Below are 19,997 nucleotides of genomic sequence, written 5' to 3' on the forward strand. Positions count from 1 at the left end.
TCAACTTCTTTTGTCTCCCCCGAATATTTCGAACACATTATTTCTCCCACGCCCTGTTCTCTGACCACTTTAAAACTTTGCACACTTATTTGTAATTCGTAACAAAGCACGAATCAATAAAAAAAATAAATAAACCAAATTGAATAGTGGCAATTAATTTTTTTTATATCGGAAAAGGGAAATAGTTATTACAGATTGTGATATGTGGAGTTATTCCCCTTAGATAAGCTTTGTTTTTTTTTATTTCTTTTATAAAGTAATTTGCTTGTTTGCCTAGTTATCTTTGTTATTCTGTATAAGCTTTCCACAGAAATCTACTATACCTTTCAGCAATTATTTATGTCTATCAATTAAGTTTTATTTGATGTGCGTTTTTGTTTCTTTGGGTTAAGGTTTGGCCAAAAATAATTGCCTTGGCTTCCGAGCCGAAAGGTCCTGAGTTCGAATCTCTGTGAAGACTGATTTTTTTATGTCAGGATTTTAAGGACATCCCCTGAGTCCACCCAACTCTAATGGGTACCTGACTTGAGTTGGAGAAAGAAAAGGGGGTTGGTCATTGTGCTGGCCACATGACACACTCACTAACCGTTAGCCAGAAAAACAGACGGCTTTTATGTTAATAATTAATATACAATCATGTCAAAAGCAAAAACGTAATTGATCAAGAGTGACTTTTATTCGTCAACCTTTGAGAGAATTGAAATCATTTGCACATGAAATCACAATCAAAATAAATAAAAAATCATTTGTGCATTAAAAAAAGAAAATACTAGGGTTGAGATTTCAAAGATGGAAAGTCATTTGTATCTAATTCATCTTGCATTTTATAAATAAACTAAACTTGCAAGATTGTTAAAAAGGGAATGTTCAAACAAGCGCATCAAAAAATTTTCATCAAAATATTCACTTTGCCAAAAAACTTGGTGTGTGCATTTAATCAGCTGTAGACTTCTTTTCTTGTGTTACAAAAACACAAATTTCTCTGCTGGTAAAAGTGTGAAATGGGCACAAAAGTGAATTAGTGAATTCAAATCCACACAACTGAATTCACATTCACTCAATTGGAGAATTCAGATCACTTTAGTGATTTCTAAAATTATCCCCCCAACCGGTTCTAATTTTGCTTTCCCATCAGGTCTCTACAATTAGTAATATCCAACATTTGTGGCAGTGGCAGTAAGAAAAAGTACCTAAATCAGACTACTTAATTTTAACATGCATACCATTCAAGTACAGGTGGTCTAGATATATATATATCCTACTCCAAACGAGTAAAGGCCTATATTTAGTATAATATGAATTAGTGACTTTTACAAATTAGTTTTTCAAAAGATTAAACAAAAAGCAGCACAGACAAACCTTTTACCAAAAACAAAATGATTAAATAAAACCAAATATCATTGATTAAGTATAATCCAAATGTAATGTTGCATCTTGAATATTCATTTTAGTTCAAAGACAAGAGAAGTTATCAGAAAGGGGAAATTTAAATGACACAAACATTTTCTTAATTATTTCAAACTGTAAGTCTTAAAATTGATTTTAAAAAAACTCATTAATACCACAGGAGGGGCTCGTTGGCTGGCTACAAGGAGAAAAAAAACTTAGTCAAAATCTTTAATGCCATGCGGCCATACCCAAACAATGGGTGAGGCTTCGAGAGTTAACCCTAAGAAAAAAATAAGGATCCGGTAACCCTTAGTCAGCTTAAAGTATACATTTTAAACCTGCATCACTTCTGACACCAAAGTGTATTGGGCCCCTGATGTATACAGCTAGTTGGCTAAAAAGCTATAATTGTGTTTAGCATCAAGAGTAAAGACCAGCTATCTTTTTGGGTGTGGTGTATCCTTGGGTGGACACAGGATTCAAATATTCTTTGCGGATTGGAAACTCAGAGCCATTGACTCATCAGTCACAAACCCTTGGCCCAAGTCAGACTCCTAAGTGGCTCACTGTGTAAAAACTACCAAACTTAGGATGACAGAAAAAAGTTGGGCCATAGATTTAGTCTGTAACAGCATATGGATCTAAAGTTGTTTTTTTTTTTTGTTATTGAAATGAATGTGGCACAACCATTTGGTCTGACCTAGAAAAATTTCACAGTAAGAAGAAAACCTAAACTCCTTCCAGAGTTCTTGCACTGTCTGTTAATTATAATATAACTCAAGTCTTAAGAATCTGCAGTACTTTTGTTAAACATATATACACAGCGAAGAAGAAAACTGAAATCAACTCTAAGAGCAAAGCTTGTAGCTCATATCACAGTAGTTCATCTGGTTTGACAATGACAACAAAATGCATACATACAAAGTATAAAGTAAATTCTGTAATCCATAGGGAAGCATCATGGAGGCATCACTGATGACTTTGTGTCATATCAGCATGCCTAGGGCAGTTGACGACTGATGACTTTGTGTCATATCAGCATGCCTAGGGCAGTAGATTCTTGGCAATGCTCAGCCTTTTCCAAGCTTTAAGTAAGTAAAGATCTCCCCCCCCCCTTTTCAGACCATGTGGTCATGTTACTGCGGCCCCACTTTTTATGAGGGTGTCGTGTGGCCAACACAACAACCTACCGCCTTTACTTTTCCCCAACTAATGTCAGGTATCCATTAGAGCTGGGTGGACTTGAAGGCACCCTAAACGCTCACCAGGATTCGATACTGGGACCCTCTGGTTTGGAAGCCAAGTGCTTTACCAACCATCAATTGCTCCTCCTCTAAGCTTTACTTTTGCTACAAATGTCAGGCACAACAAATGTCTGATGCCTGGTAGAGCTGAGACTGAACTTAAGCATCTGTCTTCCCCAGGATTCGAACTCTAGATTCATTGGTTTGGATGCCATGCCATTTACCACCCACTCTCTGAATGTTGCCATGAAAAGCTAGCAGCATACTTATGTACAATGTGAAGATACAGCATTTGTTCAGGACAGAAATAAATTAAATCTGGCATTCTGATTATCTGAATTATGAACTGTTGACGGTAAATAATTCAAAGTCAACATAATCATCTTTAATAATAATTTTATCCTCTATTCCACCATCAGAGCAGTCTGCCCTGAAGTATTTGAATGTTATACTAAAAAAATTATTTTATTTTAATAGAATTCAACCATATATAAAAATAAGAAGAATTCAAAATTCAATAAATATTAAGAAAACATGTATAGATGTTTTCAAAAGTGATCCCGCTTATGACTGGGCACTACTATTTTAAATACTGTAAGACTTGCCATATATTCCAGCAAAGAATCTCAATTTTTAACAAGCAGGATTACACAATTTTTAATTGAAACTGGATATTAGTCATTAAAATTACCCAAATTATGTTTGCTAGTGTTTTTGAAGTAAAAGGCTGGCAATAAGAATCAGTTTGAGATTTTTTTACTAGATAATGAAATGAAATGTGGAGGATCTGTCACCACTTTGTATCCGTAGTAGCATTTCTATAGTTTAAGAACAACACTAAGACCAATTGACTTCATTAAGTCCTTCTCTCCTAACTGGCGATACCAGCGTTGATTCCCCCAGAATGTGGTAAATATTTACGGAGAGAAAGAGTTAAACTTCTGAAGTGGATATTTGAAACATTTTTAAAACAACTGGAATGTAAGGTTTGACAATGATGACAAAAAGAAAATTATGACATCAACAGATGACAACAAGATGTGTCATTCAGTTGACATTAACAATAAAAAAATTTGAATAAACATTCAACTATTTAAGAGGAACAATATTTTCACAAGCCAAACGAACATTTTTTTTTTTGAAGACAAACAAAACACTTTCAAACATGTGACTTGAAATTTAAGGGTTATTATTGGACCTCCTAACAAATTTGGTTTATAAATGAGGGAGACCAATGGTAATGGCCTAGAAGACAAAAAAAAAAAAAAAAAAAAAAAAAAAAAAAAAAAAAAAAGCAAAATGTTGACCCTCTAAAAAATTTATTTGCAAAAAAAAAATTAGAAGAACGAGGAAGAAAAACTAATTTTTTCGTTAGGTCCCTCACCTATTGTAAGACAAAGATTATTAAATCTAATTGTATACCAAAATCTTTCTTGTCTTTGGCAACATTTACACACTTTTCAGAAGTATTTGATACACATGTTGTAATTTATAATTCATCACAATTCTGGTACTTCAATAAAAGTTGTTTAATTCAAAAAAAAAAAAAAAAAAAAAAGCCCACTTCCTACTGGACAGTCATAATGACTGTTCAAAGCATAGATCACACAACCAGCCAATAGACCTTTTGTTTTGGAATTAACATGTAAGAAAAAAAAAATTTTCTTGTACCAGTTGGCACCACTTACTAACACAAAAATTCACTATGATCAGATGTGGGTTCAGACAAAATAACCTTGTCACTAAGCTAAACTCCTCAAATTAATCTGGGTCACAAATAGGAAAAACATTTTAAATAGATCAAGACTAGAAGTGCAAGCAGAGTTCATAAAATGTTTTGTATGAAGAAATATAAAAACTAAAATTATATCAAGAAATTCTTCAATATAACTCCAAGTAAATCAATATAACATGGCAGACAAGTCACTGACAATTGGTATAATCATCCCTAAAACAATATTTGTATAAATCTGTCAAACAAGTATGTACATTTATTTAGTAAAAAGACAATTATAACCTTTGAGATATAAAAGCTACATGATTTGAAATAAAATAGTCATCAACAGACATGATAGGCAACTCTTATACATGTAATAGCATACAGTGCCATGGAAATTGCACAACCAGAATTAGAATCTCAAAATATTAATACAACCAGATTGTTACATCCACAATCTACTTTCAAATATAAACAATAACCATGTATCGCAGGCCAGTGTCAGAAACGACCACACACAGTTCAGCAGACTTGAGTCAGTTGTCAGTATGTAATGGTAAGAAACATGAACGATTAATCCTTTGCCTCTACGCACCTGTGTTGTCCAATAGAGAGTATTAAATAAAAAGCTTTCATCGTTTATTTTTTGGTGAACAGGTTTTTGTTTAAATAAACAACAAAATAAATAATCTTCATGCAATTTTTCTTCTCTTATTAGTATTGCACATGGCAAAGAAAAACAATCACACATCGGATGAAGAGTAAGTTCCCTTAGACTGTAGTCTCAGGGACTGGACTGTTGGTACGATAGTAGGGACTGGCAGATCGACTTCTGATCAGTTCACCTTTGGCCCCGGCCACACAAAGAGAATCTGAAAGAATAGAATGCTAAAATTAAATAGCCTTTCAACAACGAAGCTTATAGATCAATAACTCTTGTGCTACAAGTATTTATTTCAAATGCATTCCAAAACAACCCCATGATAAGCAAAATGTGTAACGTAGAAACGCAGGCCACAAGGCATATCCGGCTAGTAGAACAATAAGATTCCAAATCTCTCTCTCTCTCTGTCGCAACTGCACTAAGCCAATCAGGCGGTGATACAATGCAAGCAACCAACCAATCATGTGGTATTTACAAATGTGAGTAGTCCCCCAGTGTCTCATGTTAATATTAATATTTGTAATATATTTGTACATTTTGTATGTATTTTGAGATTTTTTTCACATATTCTTTTTGACCAATCGAATTTCGCAGAGAATCCTAGAAAAGTGAAGATCTGCTAATTATTTTCCCCATTAATTTCTAATTTTAAAAAAGTGGAATAGTGAATCTATAAAAATAGAAGCAGTGAAGGATATCTGTAGATCTAAATATTCATAAAGAGACTGAGTTAAATAGATGTTTAAATATTTTTGCTTTGGGAATCAGACTCCATTCAATACACAATGCACATAATTAATCTTGCATTTTGATTGTAAAAAGGGAAATCTAAAAATAAAAAAAAAAGAGTCAAAAGTTTTGCCAAATTGATTAACAAAATGTTTAGCTCTGAAACAAAAAAAAGATAACTTAAGGTATATAGGCATATAGATAAAAAGTGTTTTAAATACTGGTATCTAAGTCTCAATAATGTATCAATAATTTCTTTAACTGTGCAAATTCATTCTCTTTCTAAAAAGGACCCATACATATACATACATATGCTCATATCTTTTACTTAGACAGATGAATTATATTCTAAACTGTCTAGAAAGATTCTTTAGATAAAAAGTTCAGCAAAAGAATTAAACTTTTTGTCTCTAGGGTATTTTAAATGATCAAATGAGTACAGTGCTACAAGATTCAATGACTTGGATATAGTGAATAACATGGGCCATAACTGCTAATCAGACTTCAACTTTTGTTTCCCACATATCTACTTTCGTCATTTAGTTTAGATCTTTTTTTTTTTCATAATTTTATTACGGTTTCTCCCAAAATATTTTATTTTCCCTTAATTTAAAAAAATTAACATGATATAGACTACTTGTTTATGTTTGTATAGTAATGTTTCCCCTTTCAGACCTTGTGATCTATGGGACAGATGATGTTAAGGTAATCTGTTTCTTTGGCCAAGGGTTAACAAGCAGGGTGTTATGTGGCCAGCACAACGACCAACCGGCTTTACTTTCCCCAACCTAAGTCAGGTACCCATTAGAGTTGGGTGGACTCAGGGGCGACCCAAAAAATCCAGAAATTCAAAATCCCAGTCTTCACTGAGATTTGAACCCGGGACCTCAGCTTCGGAAGCCAAGCGCTTAATCATTCAACCACCGCGCCCCCACATCAAACTAGATGTATTATCTATGCTCTTTAAAAATAAAGGCATTTGATTTTTAAAAAGGTGCTTCTTTTTTGCATAAACTGAGACCTCAGTTAAGCAGCTGAGTACACACACAAGCTATAGTTTAATACACTAGTTCATAGAAAGAAGGGAAAAAAAATAAAAATTTTTTTAGTTCTTTACATACATCTAAATCTGCTACTAATAAGATATTGCATTTAATTAAGTCAAAGTCAAAAGTAGAAGATAGCAGGAAAAAAAAAAAAAATTCTATAAATTAGCATGCAATGTCATTATAGTAACTGACCTACACTTTATAGATATGTAAGAATTAGGGCTACCATGGTTATGTTAGCATGATTACAGTTAGTAACAAGCACCAGTGGTGGAGCAAGACTTTCAATAGGTTCATTTGATTAGAAGTTTTAAGTATTGTATTTCACAGATATAAGAGTTTTGATTTGGTTCAGTAAGGTATAAGAATTAGGGTTAAGATTAACAAGCCAGTAAATAACTAAAAGACATTCTCACTGAAAAGTCTGACTATTATCAACCAAAACGTTAATGTTCTCTGATTTATGTAGCCTAGAGTAGAAAATTCCCCATTCAAATCTCTATATATCATAAAGCAGATGATGTAAAGGTCATCTGTTTCTCTGGCCCACGGCTAACAAGGGTGTCTTGTGGCCTGTACAGGGACTAACCTCCATTTAATTTTCCCCAACTAATGTCAGGTACCCTTTAGAGCAATGTGGGCTCAAGAGGCGCCCTAAAGATCTTGAAATAAAAAGTCCCAGTCATCACCAGGATATGAACCTGGGACGACCAGTATGGAAGCCAAGTACTTTACCACTCAGCTACCGCTCCTCCCTGCCTATAGCAGAAAGAAAGGTAAAAATGCTGCAGTGTCTGGAGATAACAGACGCCCAAATCTGTAACTGCAAAGAAGTTGCAAAGGGGAAGAGATCATCTCTCAATGCCACAGAATCTAGACCTAGCAGTTTGATTTGCTGATGTCACTTTTAAAATGTTGTTGTGGACTATTATTGACAAGTTGTCATGTGGCTTACCATCTTTCTTCCCTACATCCAGAATCTATTAGAGTAAGGTGAAACCAGGGAAGTCAAAAATGTCTAAGGAAAATCGAAAAAATCATCGAAGACAACTGCCACCCGCTCCATCAGAACTACGTCAAGTCGTAGCGAAGTGGGCGACTGCTGTCAATCAAAACAAGAAATACAAAAACTCGTTCGTACCTCACTCAGTCAGACTATATCACCACCACTCGTTGATCAGGGAACATGAAAAGCACCAAGATGCCTGTATGTAGTCGCTGAATAAACTCTTTATGTTGTGTCTGTTGCATTTATGTGTATTTTTCTGTTGTGTTGTTTTATATGAGAAAAGAGTCCTTGTAATCACAACAAATTTCCGTAAGGATCAATAAAACAGTCTTAGTCTTAAAATCACCAAATTAAAAATTCTTGTTTTCAATAAGCATAAAGCTTGAGCTTCTTATAACTTAACTAGCATTTCCTTAACCTCTTAGACACTTTGCCAAAAAAAGCCTAAATAAAATCTGGCTACCATGAAATAAGAAAACCAAAACTGTTTTCATGTTCCTTATCAAATAAAACCTGTTTGTTTCAGTAGTTATAAAAATAAAAAGGCTTGTCTTCGAGTCCGGTGGGATGGCCTACTGAACATCAGACCTCTCCGAAAACACAATTTGGGAAACACTGCAATATGTGATGCGTCATAATAAGGCTTATCTTCAAGTCCTAGGATTAATGTGGAATGCAGTTTTTCCCATGGCTACACAGCACCAGCTGTGACCTACATATTTTGCCACACCCAAGGCAAGCATAACCATTGTCCGCCGGTGGTCAATTAAGATTTTCTTTTCACTGTCTGCGCCTGTCTCCGGCAGCAGATTTTCTTTTGGTCTCAAATGTGTAGCCTTTGTGAGTGGCCTCCAGCTGTCTCGTTCTGAGGCCGCATGCAACCAGATGCTCTCTTCTATGTCAGGTAAGGCAAGTCAGCGCCTAAGCTGGTCTTTAAAGCGTTTCCATGGGGCATTTCTGTTACATCGACCACCTTTTAGATCATCAAAAAAGACTGCTTTTGGCATACTTTCAGCTCCCATATAATATTAGCCTAAGTTCAGCTTAACACCTAAATATGCTTAGGACATAATAATATTTTTTGAAGAGCTGCCACTGCATGATAGACTTGTTCAGTAAATATTTAATCATCATTTCAAAAATCTTTTATTAAAAAGCTTTCGGCTTGAGTGTGAATGTGTGTCTGAGATGATTAAGGGAAAAAAATATAAACAAGTTAGAAATAGGTAAAATATTAAAATGTTTTCTTTGTCATGACATCAAAAGAAACTACGCTACACCAGCGAATTAATTTCCAGACACTGTAACAAACTGCTCAGAAAAAATGTAACTAATTACCTTAAAGCATATCTAATAAATAAACTAATAAATGTATACTAGCCAGATACTGAGTAAACTCGAAAAAAAAAAGTTTTCATAGAAAAAGTGTTAGTTTTAGTTGTATTTTTAGTTTGAGACATCATGCAAGAAAAAATGTTAGGTTTGAAAAAGTGTTAGCAGTACAGATACTTACACTAGGACTGTCTCATGTTTTAACACCTAGATACGAGGACATTATAAATACAACTATTATAATTAGTTGAAGAAAATTCCAATGAACAATTGTTTAGATTCTTTTACCTAAACTAAATGTTAATTTCAGATATCTTGGTAAAAAAACAAACATTCCATTATCTAGTGTTTCACCTTCAAATGTAATTCAATGCCCGAAATTTAACCAGAATAAAAAACAAGTATGACCAGAAGATTGGCCACAAGAAGATGCAGATTGACCACAAGAAGATGAGGATTAACCACAAGAAGATGCAGATTGACCCCCAAGAAGATGCAGATTGACCACAAAAGGATGCAGATTGACCACAAAAGGATGCAGATTGACTACAAGAAGATGAGTGTTATGCTATAGAATTTGACAGAAAAAAGAAACCCTCTTTTCCTAAAAATGTGTAGTGCCATGTGTTGTGTTATAATGTCACTAGGGCTCTATAATATTTTTTTTGTTGTTGTTTTTTCTGTGTTTTGTTTTCTCTAATTTTTGCAAGCTTATTTACAAACATATCAATATTAATTTCAGCTATCAATCACAGCCCACAATTACAATAGAAACCGATCACAAAAACATATAAGTTGCTGTAATTAAAAACTATAGTCGAAAAACGTCATGAGTTATACAAAACATCATCATTTATCATTAATAAGGAATCAATGCAGTAGAAAAGGAAAAAGCTCATAAATTCATCATGTTAATGATTATTATTTTTCTGATTATTTTTTGTTATCTTCCATGATCCAGAGTAATGTCCAGGGAATATACATGTTATAATGATAATGTTATACAATGATATTTTGTTTGTAGTTATGGCTATATTTGTTACAATAGTATTGGCTGAAACTAAAATTGGATAATTTTTCAAACTCTTAAAATACTTCCCTTAAAACCTGACTTATTTTATTTCTCATATTGGGAAAGGGGGGGGGGAGAGGTCTCTGATCATTGGTGATATTTATAGATCTTTAGTGATATGTACCAACAATAAATACAAACTAAATGAACAATGAACAAAAAGATGGCTAGATGTGAACAAGGACTACTTCAGTGACCTAACAGAAATCAAATGATGTATCTAGGCTCTATAAGCTTTTCGTGGTAAAAAAAAACATGTTACACATTATATATCTAATTGAAAGCAAATAAAACAAAAATGGATGTCAATACTACACAAAAGGCTATATGAACTGATGTATTAAGGGAAGCAACTAAATACATTTACATTTAGTAGGATCTCAGTAATAAGCCAAACAAAGAGAGGTAACCCACCAGAACTAGAATACAGGGTGGCAGATCGGGATATAGGCTCGAGGTAAGTGGATGGAACCCATCCCTCCTGGTTGGTGCGTAGATGTTTAGCGTACCACCAGCCGTTGGTGCCGACCCTCATGATCTCCACCTCGTCACCTTCTCGTAGGCCGAGTTCAGTCGGGTCAATCACAGAGTAGTCTCCCAGTGAGACAAAGTGTTCTTTGTAGGAAGGCTTTAAATCATAGAAAGAAATATTTGAGAATCAAACTAAAATTACTAAATTACATAGTAAAATTTAAAAAAAAACATCTTAGGGATTAGGATTTTCAAAACATTTCTTTTGCGGTGGGGGGGGAGGGGCTTATGCCTCTTTTTTTTGGTTTATGCCTCTTTTCTTAGCTTTAAGGCTCTCTTTGTAATTCCAGCTTTATACTGTTTTGTTTGGTGGACACCTACGGCCGATATTAAATGTTTCTAATTAATATCAGGGAGATTGAAAACATTTCTAATTGTCTTATTCATAGTGGCTCCATTTGAACTAATACTATTGAACTTTAACATTTAACTTTTCAATATATGTTCTTGTTTTAGTAAAACTTAAGTATTTATTTTGAAATATTTTCTTTATATTATTATTAATATAACAATCTTTCAAACCTTGTGATGTATAGGGCAGATGATGTCAAGGTCATCTGTTTCTTTGACCAACGTTTAATGAACAGATGTGTTATGTGGCCAGCACAATGACCAACTCTCTTTACCAACTAAAATCAGTTACCCATTAGAGTTGGGTGAACTCAGTGGCGCCCTAAAAATCCCAGAATTCAAAATCCCAGTCATCACCGAGATTTGAACCCTGGACACCAGGTTTGGAAGCCAAGTACTTAAGCCCTCAGCCACTTACTCTATAGCAATGCTTTAGGCTTCTAAAAGAATGCTAACTCTGTGATGCTGAGCAGTCATTCAATGTTTACCTCAATCTTTGGAATGTAGCATTCTGTGGTCTCTTCGTCTGTGAACTCTCCTGATGACCAGCCCCTGTCGTAGTCATCATCGTAGTCATCCTCCTCCTCCAGCCTATCATTGTACGCTGGAGACGGGGGTGAAAGTAGTTCCAAACCTTGAGGCATCGGAGCGTGTCTGTCAGACTCTGTTGACTTCCAGTTGTCTAAACTGTTGACAAACAACATTCTATTCAGTGACAATGCTAGAATATGAAACAAACTACAGATCCTAAATGTTTATTCAATCTGTGAGCCTAAATTGTATGAAAATAAAAAAGTTTCCATGAACAAAATATTTGTATAAAGTAAATGTCTGTATGGATAGGTCTGTGCTTAGCATGATCTACTTTTGAAAAATTTGTTGTAAATAAACTTGAAATTAACATGTTTGTGCATAAAATTTACATAATTAATTTAGATAATGAAAGGTACAAGTGTGGAGAACTATAAATAACTTATTTCATCAAAACACTTTCTCATCAAAACAAATATGTTCCAGTGAAAACAATATGCAAAATAGAAAAAAAAATAATGGGTGCACTTTCAGAAGGTCAAAAATTAAAATTTAACCTACTTTATAATAATAATAATAATAATAATAATAATAATCTTTATTGTCCATGAGGAAATTTGTCTTATAATTTGTGCATTACACCAAACAGAACATAGTAACTATGAAAACATATGTACATTCACACCAGACTCACTCATAATTTACATACGAAAAAATTTATATCAATTGTTTCTATTTAATGATTTGATTGCCAGGGGTACAAAAGAGTGTTTGTGTCTGTTTGTCTTTGCTATCGGTGTCTTGTATCTCTTTTGTGATGGTAAAATCTCAAAATCCTGACCCTAAGGGTGATTTCTTATTTCTAGAATCTTTGAGCTCAATGGTGAGAGTTTCCATACCAATAACAATTTTTATAGATTTAGACATAAATATTCACAAGTTGATAAAACAATAACTATTAAAGGTCACTAAAAATGTGTATCTGAACTCTTTAACAATTTAAGTTAGAAATTGATAGTCAGAAGTCTAGAATTTATCCCCCTATACATACTGTACAACAAGAATCATAAAAATTAAAGCTCTAACCTGTAATCAGAAGAATCACTCGACAGCTGCGACACTGGAGTTGTTATCTCACTGAACAAATGTTGAGTCTCTATTTTCTTATGAGCTGAAAATATTTATTAATAGCTTTTAATGCAAGAAGAGCAAATATTTTAAAAAAATCACTATATATTGATGGTTATCAGAAATATAGTAAGCCAGTATTTCCCAAACTTGATGGAACACTTCACACATTCTGAGTATTTACACTTTCCTTTTTTTTTAAAGAGAGATTAAAATTCACATGGTGTTCCCGCTAGTTTATTATTACATTAGTTCATACAACACCTATTCAGGCCTCGCTGAACACTAGGGTTCAGTGAAGCACAGTTTGGGAAACACTGTAGTAGACCTTAAAAGAGAGCAATTGGTAAAAGAATTAACCTACCTTTAATGTTATCAAACTGGGTCATTAGAACTCGTTTAATTTCTTTCACCCATGTATCTTTTGTTTGTAGGTCTGGCGCCTGATGAAAGTGGGTTTTTTTGTTATTGTAAGATATGTTAATCACAAACTGTTTCCAAAAAAATGGTTTACAAATAGAAAACTTCTTTTTAAAGAAATAAACTTAATTCAAATTTCCCAAATTCAATACACTGCTATAATACAAAGAACATGAATGTTTAAAGCTTTTACAACGCCAGTTAGAAAGATTCGTGTTTGAGCTAACTAGCGAGAGAGTTACCTGAATGATGTAAACTTCTTCCCTGCCCCGCAGCCACAGCTCAAACTTTCTTTTATCTCCTTTGATTTTCTCGGTCAGGCCAACTTGTGACAACTATCAAAAAAAAAAAATTGTGGGCCCAATAAATAATTTTTATAAACAACTTGCTTGAAAAGGTAGAAAACTTCAAAAATCTAAGCAGTACAATGACTCTAAAGAAAAGATATAATGACAGAAGTTAAGACGCAGGTGATAGTGCATATTGCTAAAAAAAACAACTCAAGAATAACAATGAAAACTATTTTAAAAACTATTTTTAAAACTATTATACATTCAGGGGCAGACGACCTGATTACACTGTGACATTTTCTATCATTCTTTTAATGTCATTGTTATCTATATTGCCATCGTTATACTAGTAATGCAGGGGTAGACAAACTGGATTTTCATTTGTTTGGACCAATAAAATTATCTCATCTTATTAGATATTATAAGATAAGTAAGATAAATGAAAGTAAATCTTGCCAGTGGGAAAAAAAAATACCTACTACCATTTTTGTGAAAATCTTTTCTGCTTCAAAATCTATTTTTGATTTAAAAAAAAAAAAAAAAAAAAAAAAAAAAAAAAAAAAAAATTCTTTTACAGAAACTGAAGCTGAAAATGTGGTAATGGTGGCTGAGTGTTTAAGCGCTTGGCTTCCCAAGAAGTCCTGGGTTCGAATCTCAGTGAAGACTGGAATTTCTAAATTTTGGGATTTTAAGGACACCTCCTGGATCCACTTAACTCCAATGGCTACCTGACTATAGTTGGGGAAAGTAAAAGCCTCAGGTCATTGTGCTGGTCACATGACACACTGCTCATTAATTGTCGACCTTAGAAAAAGATGACCTTTACAACATCCACCCCATAAATTGCAAGTTCTGAGAGGTGGTACTAAGCTTAAAGAGATAGTGCTAATTTTCTTCTTACATTGAGTTTATTTTTAAAAGTGTAACTTGGTTGGTCGTTATTTCCATGATGTTCATCCTTCTTTTTACACAACAGGAGAGCTCTCTGGTAGAGGAAAACATGTCGCTGCATCGGTCTCAGCCGGAGGTCACGAATCCTATCATGCTTGTGTTCTGTCCACACTCTAAATGACCCGTGCATCAAAAGTCGGCCTAGATCAGCGATATTTTCCTGCAGGAATAAAAAGTAAAATGAAATATTAAATAGGAGTCAAATATTCACATTTTTTCATCGGTCAAAGAAAACAATACTAAACTTAGTTTGAAGATTTTTTTCTTTATGTTAAAACATGAATGATGGTTGACTTGTCATGTGGTGTGTGCTCTGGACTGTCATTTGATAATCACGATGGTCCCAGGTTCAAACCCTGCCCGCTTCCATATCCCACTATCCAGTGGGAGATAATTATCCTCAAATCTGAAGGAGCGTCGGAATACTTGTAAAACAAAACAAGGATGAAAGCTCAAGGCAGTCAAACTACACCTTCTATGTTCAAATCCCACAAGATTTTGTTTCACACATATTGCCATCATCAGAATTTTTTTAGCAAGACTTCAAAAAAGTGAATTGCATTTAGGAATTAAAAGCTCTTTCATTAGCAATAACATAAGATAAGCTAAGAAGATAAGATAATTTTATTGGTCCAAGCAAATGGAAATTCAGTTTGGCTACATTTTTATCCACCTCAGCATCACTACTACTATAGTAACAATATAGAGTCAAGCAAAAAGCCACAAGGGAAAGAACTGCACAATTACTGTCATCACTCAATACTGCAAGGTTTGACACCCTTTTTCTATATAAAATAAAAAGTATTACTTACCACTAATTAATTAACTAATTGGTTTAATTTTTAATTGATTCATGTATTGTTCTCGACAATGAATAATAGTGCAAAGTTTCAACTTGATCTGAGAATGGGAAGTGGGAGAAATGATTCCCGGTCACTTCATCTCCGGTCACTTCACTCCCTGGTCATTTCATCCCCCGGTCACTTCATCCCCTGGTCACTTCATCCCTGGTCACTTCAATCCTGGTCACTGCATCCCCTGGTCATTTCATCCCTGGACCAAGGATGAAATGACCAGGGGATGAAGTGACTGGTCACCGGGAGAAATATACCGACAGAAAGAGTGAGCTGATAGGTAACTAGTTAAAAACAGCGACCACTTACCCCATACCCTACAATGGAGACCTGGTGCATGCTGTCATTCAAATAGGCCAGCACAGACAGCATTGTGTCCAGGGCTTCCTTGAGAGCTGAGGAAAGTTCTGAGCTGTCACCACCAGATGTCGTTCTCAGCATCTCCTAGACAGTCATAGGCAAATTAGTAAAAACCAATTGTATTACGCTTAACTATATCATATTATTTTAAATCTGCTTGGATAAGATATACTCCAACATACTGTATAGCTTGCGCGTGCAGAAGATAAAAAGGAAACTTAAATAGACTGCCAGTGGACAACAGCCTTATCTGCTCAACATGTGGGAAAATATGTAAGTCTAAATTGGGTTTGAGTGGTCATGTGAAACAATGCACTCAACCTTAATCTTCAGAATTGAAGACATTGCTTTTATTATAGCTTGCAAAAAAATCCTTCAATTACAGACAGCTGGATAATTTCTATTCAAATTTGTACTTCATTGAGCAATTAATATTTTGTGTAATTGTGAAAATAAATATTATTAAACTAATATGTGGCATTTGGCATTTATGTCTCAAGAGAGGATCTTTTCCCTTTGCAACTTCTCATGTGACCAAAGAGGCCAATCCTTGATACACAGTGGCGATCACAGGTTGCACTTTCACCCTTTTTTCTACTTCTGATGTGTATGCTATTTTGTTAGGGCTTGCCTTATTATATTGGATGCAGGCTTGTGAAGGATGTTACCTATCTATCTCCAGCGTCTCTGAAGGATACCTACAGCAGTCCATTGAAGTAGTAGATCCTTTCCCTGATATTTTGCCATAGCCAGGCTCCATAATGCTTAACAGTTTTATTGTCTCCCTCTTTCCCTCTCCAATTTTAGGAAAACAAAAAAAAGGCAAATGTATAATTTAATGCTTAGACTAGAAAGGCATGGCATGAGATGTACATCTAATGAGTTTGTATCTCAAGATCTGTTTACGTACTTTCAACAAAAGTTGGTATTTGGTGATCCTTTGTATAGGTTTCAGTAAGTAGGCACCAAGAGGTAATCTGTGACCCAACTGTCTCTGGCATTCCTTTCAAATAAAAGAGAACATAGACAAATTAACAATACAGTTGAACAACATTCAAATAGGAAGGGAGGCTGCAGAGCTAATTTTAGAAAAAAAAAATATTTTGAGTTACCTCCCCTATATTGCCAGCTCTACTAATAAGGATGTGCCAATACACACAATATAAATTGAGCATTAACTACATTTAGTTCATTGCTTATCAAATCTTGCGTCAATAAACATATGATGTATGTCACCACACAATAAACAGAATTTTTACTGTTCAAATTTTTTTTGTTTAAAAGAAAAAGAAATTGGTGTAACATTAAAATGAAAAGTAAAATATTCTTGTAAACAAATACTAATCCAAGTCTTTCCAATAGGGATATGTGGCTAAGTGGTATATCCACTTGGCTACCTATCAAAGGGGCTTAGTTCAAATCCTGACCTCAGCTGAGTTGTATTAGATGAGATGGAAACCTTCTACAAGAAACAAACTTTCAGAAAGTGGACCATATTGCACTTAGCATGCGAAATCAAGAAAGGTTCCCAGTACAATGGTATTTTAAAAAACAAAATTTTTCATGACTAAACTAAAAAAGAATGGCTGCCTGGTCAACTAACATGTACAACACAGTAATCATGATGTTCCCAATCCTACCCCATGCAGAAGGTTTTGGTTATGACGTAATTATCTTCAGTTCTGACGGCTAGTCCAAAACTTGTAAAACAAATACATACAAACATGCTTTGTTTGGTTTCATATGCTCAGTATAAACCTGCTGCAGCGGGCAGGATTTGAACTCAGGATCACTGACACAGTCTCAAGAGAAAAAAAAAAGTGCTATCCATCCGGTTGTAAATACCTTAAAGAAAGGGTTGTTGTCCCCGACTGCTACTCTCAGCGCTTCTGACTTTGGTTTGTTTTGACAATAAATACTGTACATCTGGAACTCTTCTTTCTGGAAAACAAACATTGTCCAGTAAATAAAATAATAAAATAATGTAAAAGTGAACTAATGTCAATACTTGCAATGAAATGATATAAATAATGATAATTCATAATTATTATGACATTGGTTTGTAGGATGATTGTAGGCATATTACTTGTAGGCATGTCATTCACAAGCACCATCACATTGTTGAGATTGGACTGATAATTACAGTAACTAGGAACTACTTTCAAACGTGATAGAATATGATGTTTATTTATATAACATATATCCAGCTTCCGTGAAAATATTAAATGAATATAATAACTTTCTAGCTTCACTTAGAATATGTTCCAATCATCAAGACTACAACTTGACTTCACATCAACTTGTTTCATCAATACAACTATATGACTGCACATCAACTTGTTTCATCAATACAACTATATGACTGCACATCAACTTGTTTCATCAATACAACTACTTGACTTCAACTTTTTTCATTCAATTTAGTACAACTTACAACAACTTGCTACCACAAACTGTCTTGTTACCACATACTGTCTTGCTACCACATACTGTCTTGTTACCACATACTGTCTTGCTACCACATACTGTCTTGTTACCACATACTGTCTTGCTACCACATACTGTCTTGTTACCACATACTGTCTTGCTACCACATACTGTCTTATTACCACATACTGTCTTGTTACCACATACTGTCTTGCTACCACAAACTGTCTTGTTACCACATACTGTCTTGCTACCACATACTGTCTTGTTACCACATACTGTCTTGCTACCAAAAAACTGTCTTGTTACCACATACTGTCTTGTTACCACATACTGTCTTATTACCACATACTGTCTTGCTACCACAAACTGTCTTGTTACCACATACTGTCTTGTTACATATACTGTCTTGTTACCGCATACTGTCTTGTTACCACATACTGTTTTGCTTCCATTACTGTACTTGACTGACTCTTCTAACCAATTTCTTCAACTAACTAAAACTCTCAAACTCTCATACAGCCTTATACTTCCGGTCATACCTCACTTGTGTTGACTATTTTCATTTTCACACTCTGTATTCACACAATTCACCAAAGTACAATAAGTTACAATAAGTGAACTATTTGGCTTGTTACAATAGGCTACTTACTCTGTTAACAAAACATTTTCCCACTCGAGAGGGGCAGTCCTGGCAGGCTTTCAGTTCATGAAGAAATATACTAAAAAAAAAACAAAAAAAAACTTATTATATTCTATATACTAAAAAAAATATTTTGAAATGAAACTTGAAATAAGTAAAAAAAAAAAGTTTTTTTGTTTGTTAAGAACAAATAGAATTACAAAATAAGTTCTTCTGAATGGGCGATTTTCATATTTATAATTATATTGCTTTTTTGGAATATAGGGTGAACATAATTAGAAGCTCATTAAAAGCTATCTTATTCAAAGCATAAAAATTTTTTTTTAGCACTTTTTAGCACTGTTCATTTCAAAGCTCTTCCTATTTAAGCACAAAGTAATTTATATTATGTAGTTGGTTGTAGGAGTTGGCAATATTTATTTAGTCGTTTTACTTCAAAATTTCTTCCTAGTCATATTTTCTTCTTCTTTAGGCTACGTCACATTTCCTGCTTAGTTCTACTAGGCCTACTGCTTAGAAAAAAGTATTTTGAAAGTAAACAGAATCTTGAAAGCTTAAATGTAAAGAGAAAGTATTTATACTGTGATTGAAAATCCCTACATCTGAACTTAGACATGGTACGATGATCCCAAATGACTGGAGATGTGCCAGGATGGATTGGATAATTGAAATTTTCCGTTCTGTTGTATCTCAGTAGTTTAAGCATTAATAATTATAAAAATGAAAAGTTTTTTAATGGAACTCCAGCATTTGAAACTCATCTCCCTAAACAAAGAAATTCGGTTTCTCACCTAAAATTAGTTAAATGTACCGGTATTTAAAACTTACTCTTTATGAAAATTGTAAATTTGTTGTAAGTTTCCAAACAGGACATTTCTCTGGCCTAGCAGAGCAGGTGGTATCATCATCTGGAGAGATCTGTCTTCCATTTTTGTGTAGTACCCCTACAGAATTGAAAAAAAAAAAGAAAAGGTAATTAATGACTTAGAGGTTATGGGGAAAAAAATATCCCTTCAACTTCAGTGTTGAAAATAATGAAAACAGAAATCCATTAAGGGGATGTTATTGTTTGTTTTGTTTCATTTGTTTTGCATGTTTTCGATGTTCCTTCAGAATTGAAGATTGCTATATCCTTAACCCAAACGTTCCCCAAGATGGCAGAAGATGGCAGCGGGCAGGGTTCAAACCAGGGATCGCTGAGATAACAGCTCATTGTGCATACCACATAACCAGGTAGCAACTGTGACAAAAAGAAAGTTAAAATAGCAGACAGCCTCTGAAAGAGACAGTTGGAGAGCTCTCACCA

At 34.3% G+C, this 19,997-nt stretch overlaps 1 protein-coding gene across 8 annotated transcripts in view; it reads right to left on the minus strand.

Annotated features, from left to right (window-relative positions):
- Positions 1-657: 657 nt before the first annotated feature.
- The window catches only part of LOC106078450 (guanine nucleotide exchange factor DBS-like), a 141,601-nt gene continuing 122,261 nt past the window's right edge, over positions 658-19,997 (minus strand). For 7 of the 8 annotated variants that reach the window (XM_056012209.1, XM_056012206.1, XM_056012202.1 and 4 more), the window contains 12 exons: positions 19,520-19,635; positions 18,701-18,770; positions 17,467-17,562; positions 16,532-16,624; positions 15,571-15,705; positions 14,358-14,567; positions 13,409-13,501; positions 13,111-13,189; positions 12,705-12,789; positions 11,576-11,774; positions 10,620-10,833; positions 658-5,222 (listed from right to left, as the gene is read on the minus strand). In XM_056012209.1, the coding sequence (XP_055868184.1) occupies positions 5,122-5,222; positions 10,620-10,833; positions 11,576-11,774; positions 12,705-12,789; positions 13,111-13,189; positions 13,409-13,501; positions 14,358-14,567; positions 15,571-15,705; positions 16,532-16,624; positions 17,467-17,562; positions 18,701-18,770; positions 19,520-19,635 (1,491 nt within the window). In that variant the 3' untranslated portion in view covers positions 658-5,121. Of the gene's footprint in view, positions 5,223-9,314; positions 9,341-10,619; positions 10,834-11,575; positions 11,775-12,704; positions 12,790-13,110; positions 13,190-13,408; positions 13,502-14,357; positions 14,568-15,570; positions 15,706-16,531; positions 16,625-17,466; positions 17,563-18,700; positions 18,771-19,519; positions 19,636-19,997 lie in introns of all 8 variants that reach the window. The other variant, XM_056012204.1, reaches the window with a different exon arrangement.

This window comes from Biomphalaria glabrata, chromosome 15 (genome assembly GCF_947242115.1).
Source record: "Biomphalaria glabrata chromosome 15, xgBioGlab47.1, whole genome shotgun sequence".
Taxonomy (NCBI): Eukaryota; Metazoa; Mollusca; class Gastropoda; family Planorbidae; genus Biomphalaria; species Biomphalaria glabrata.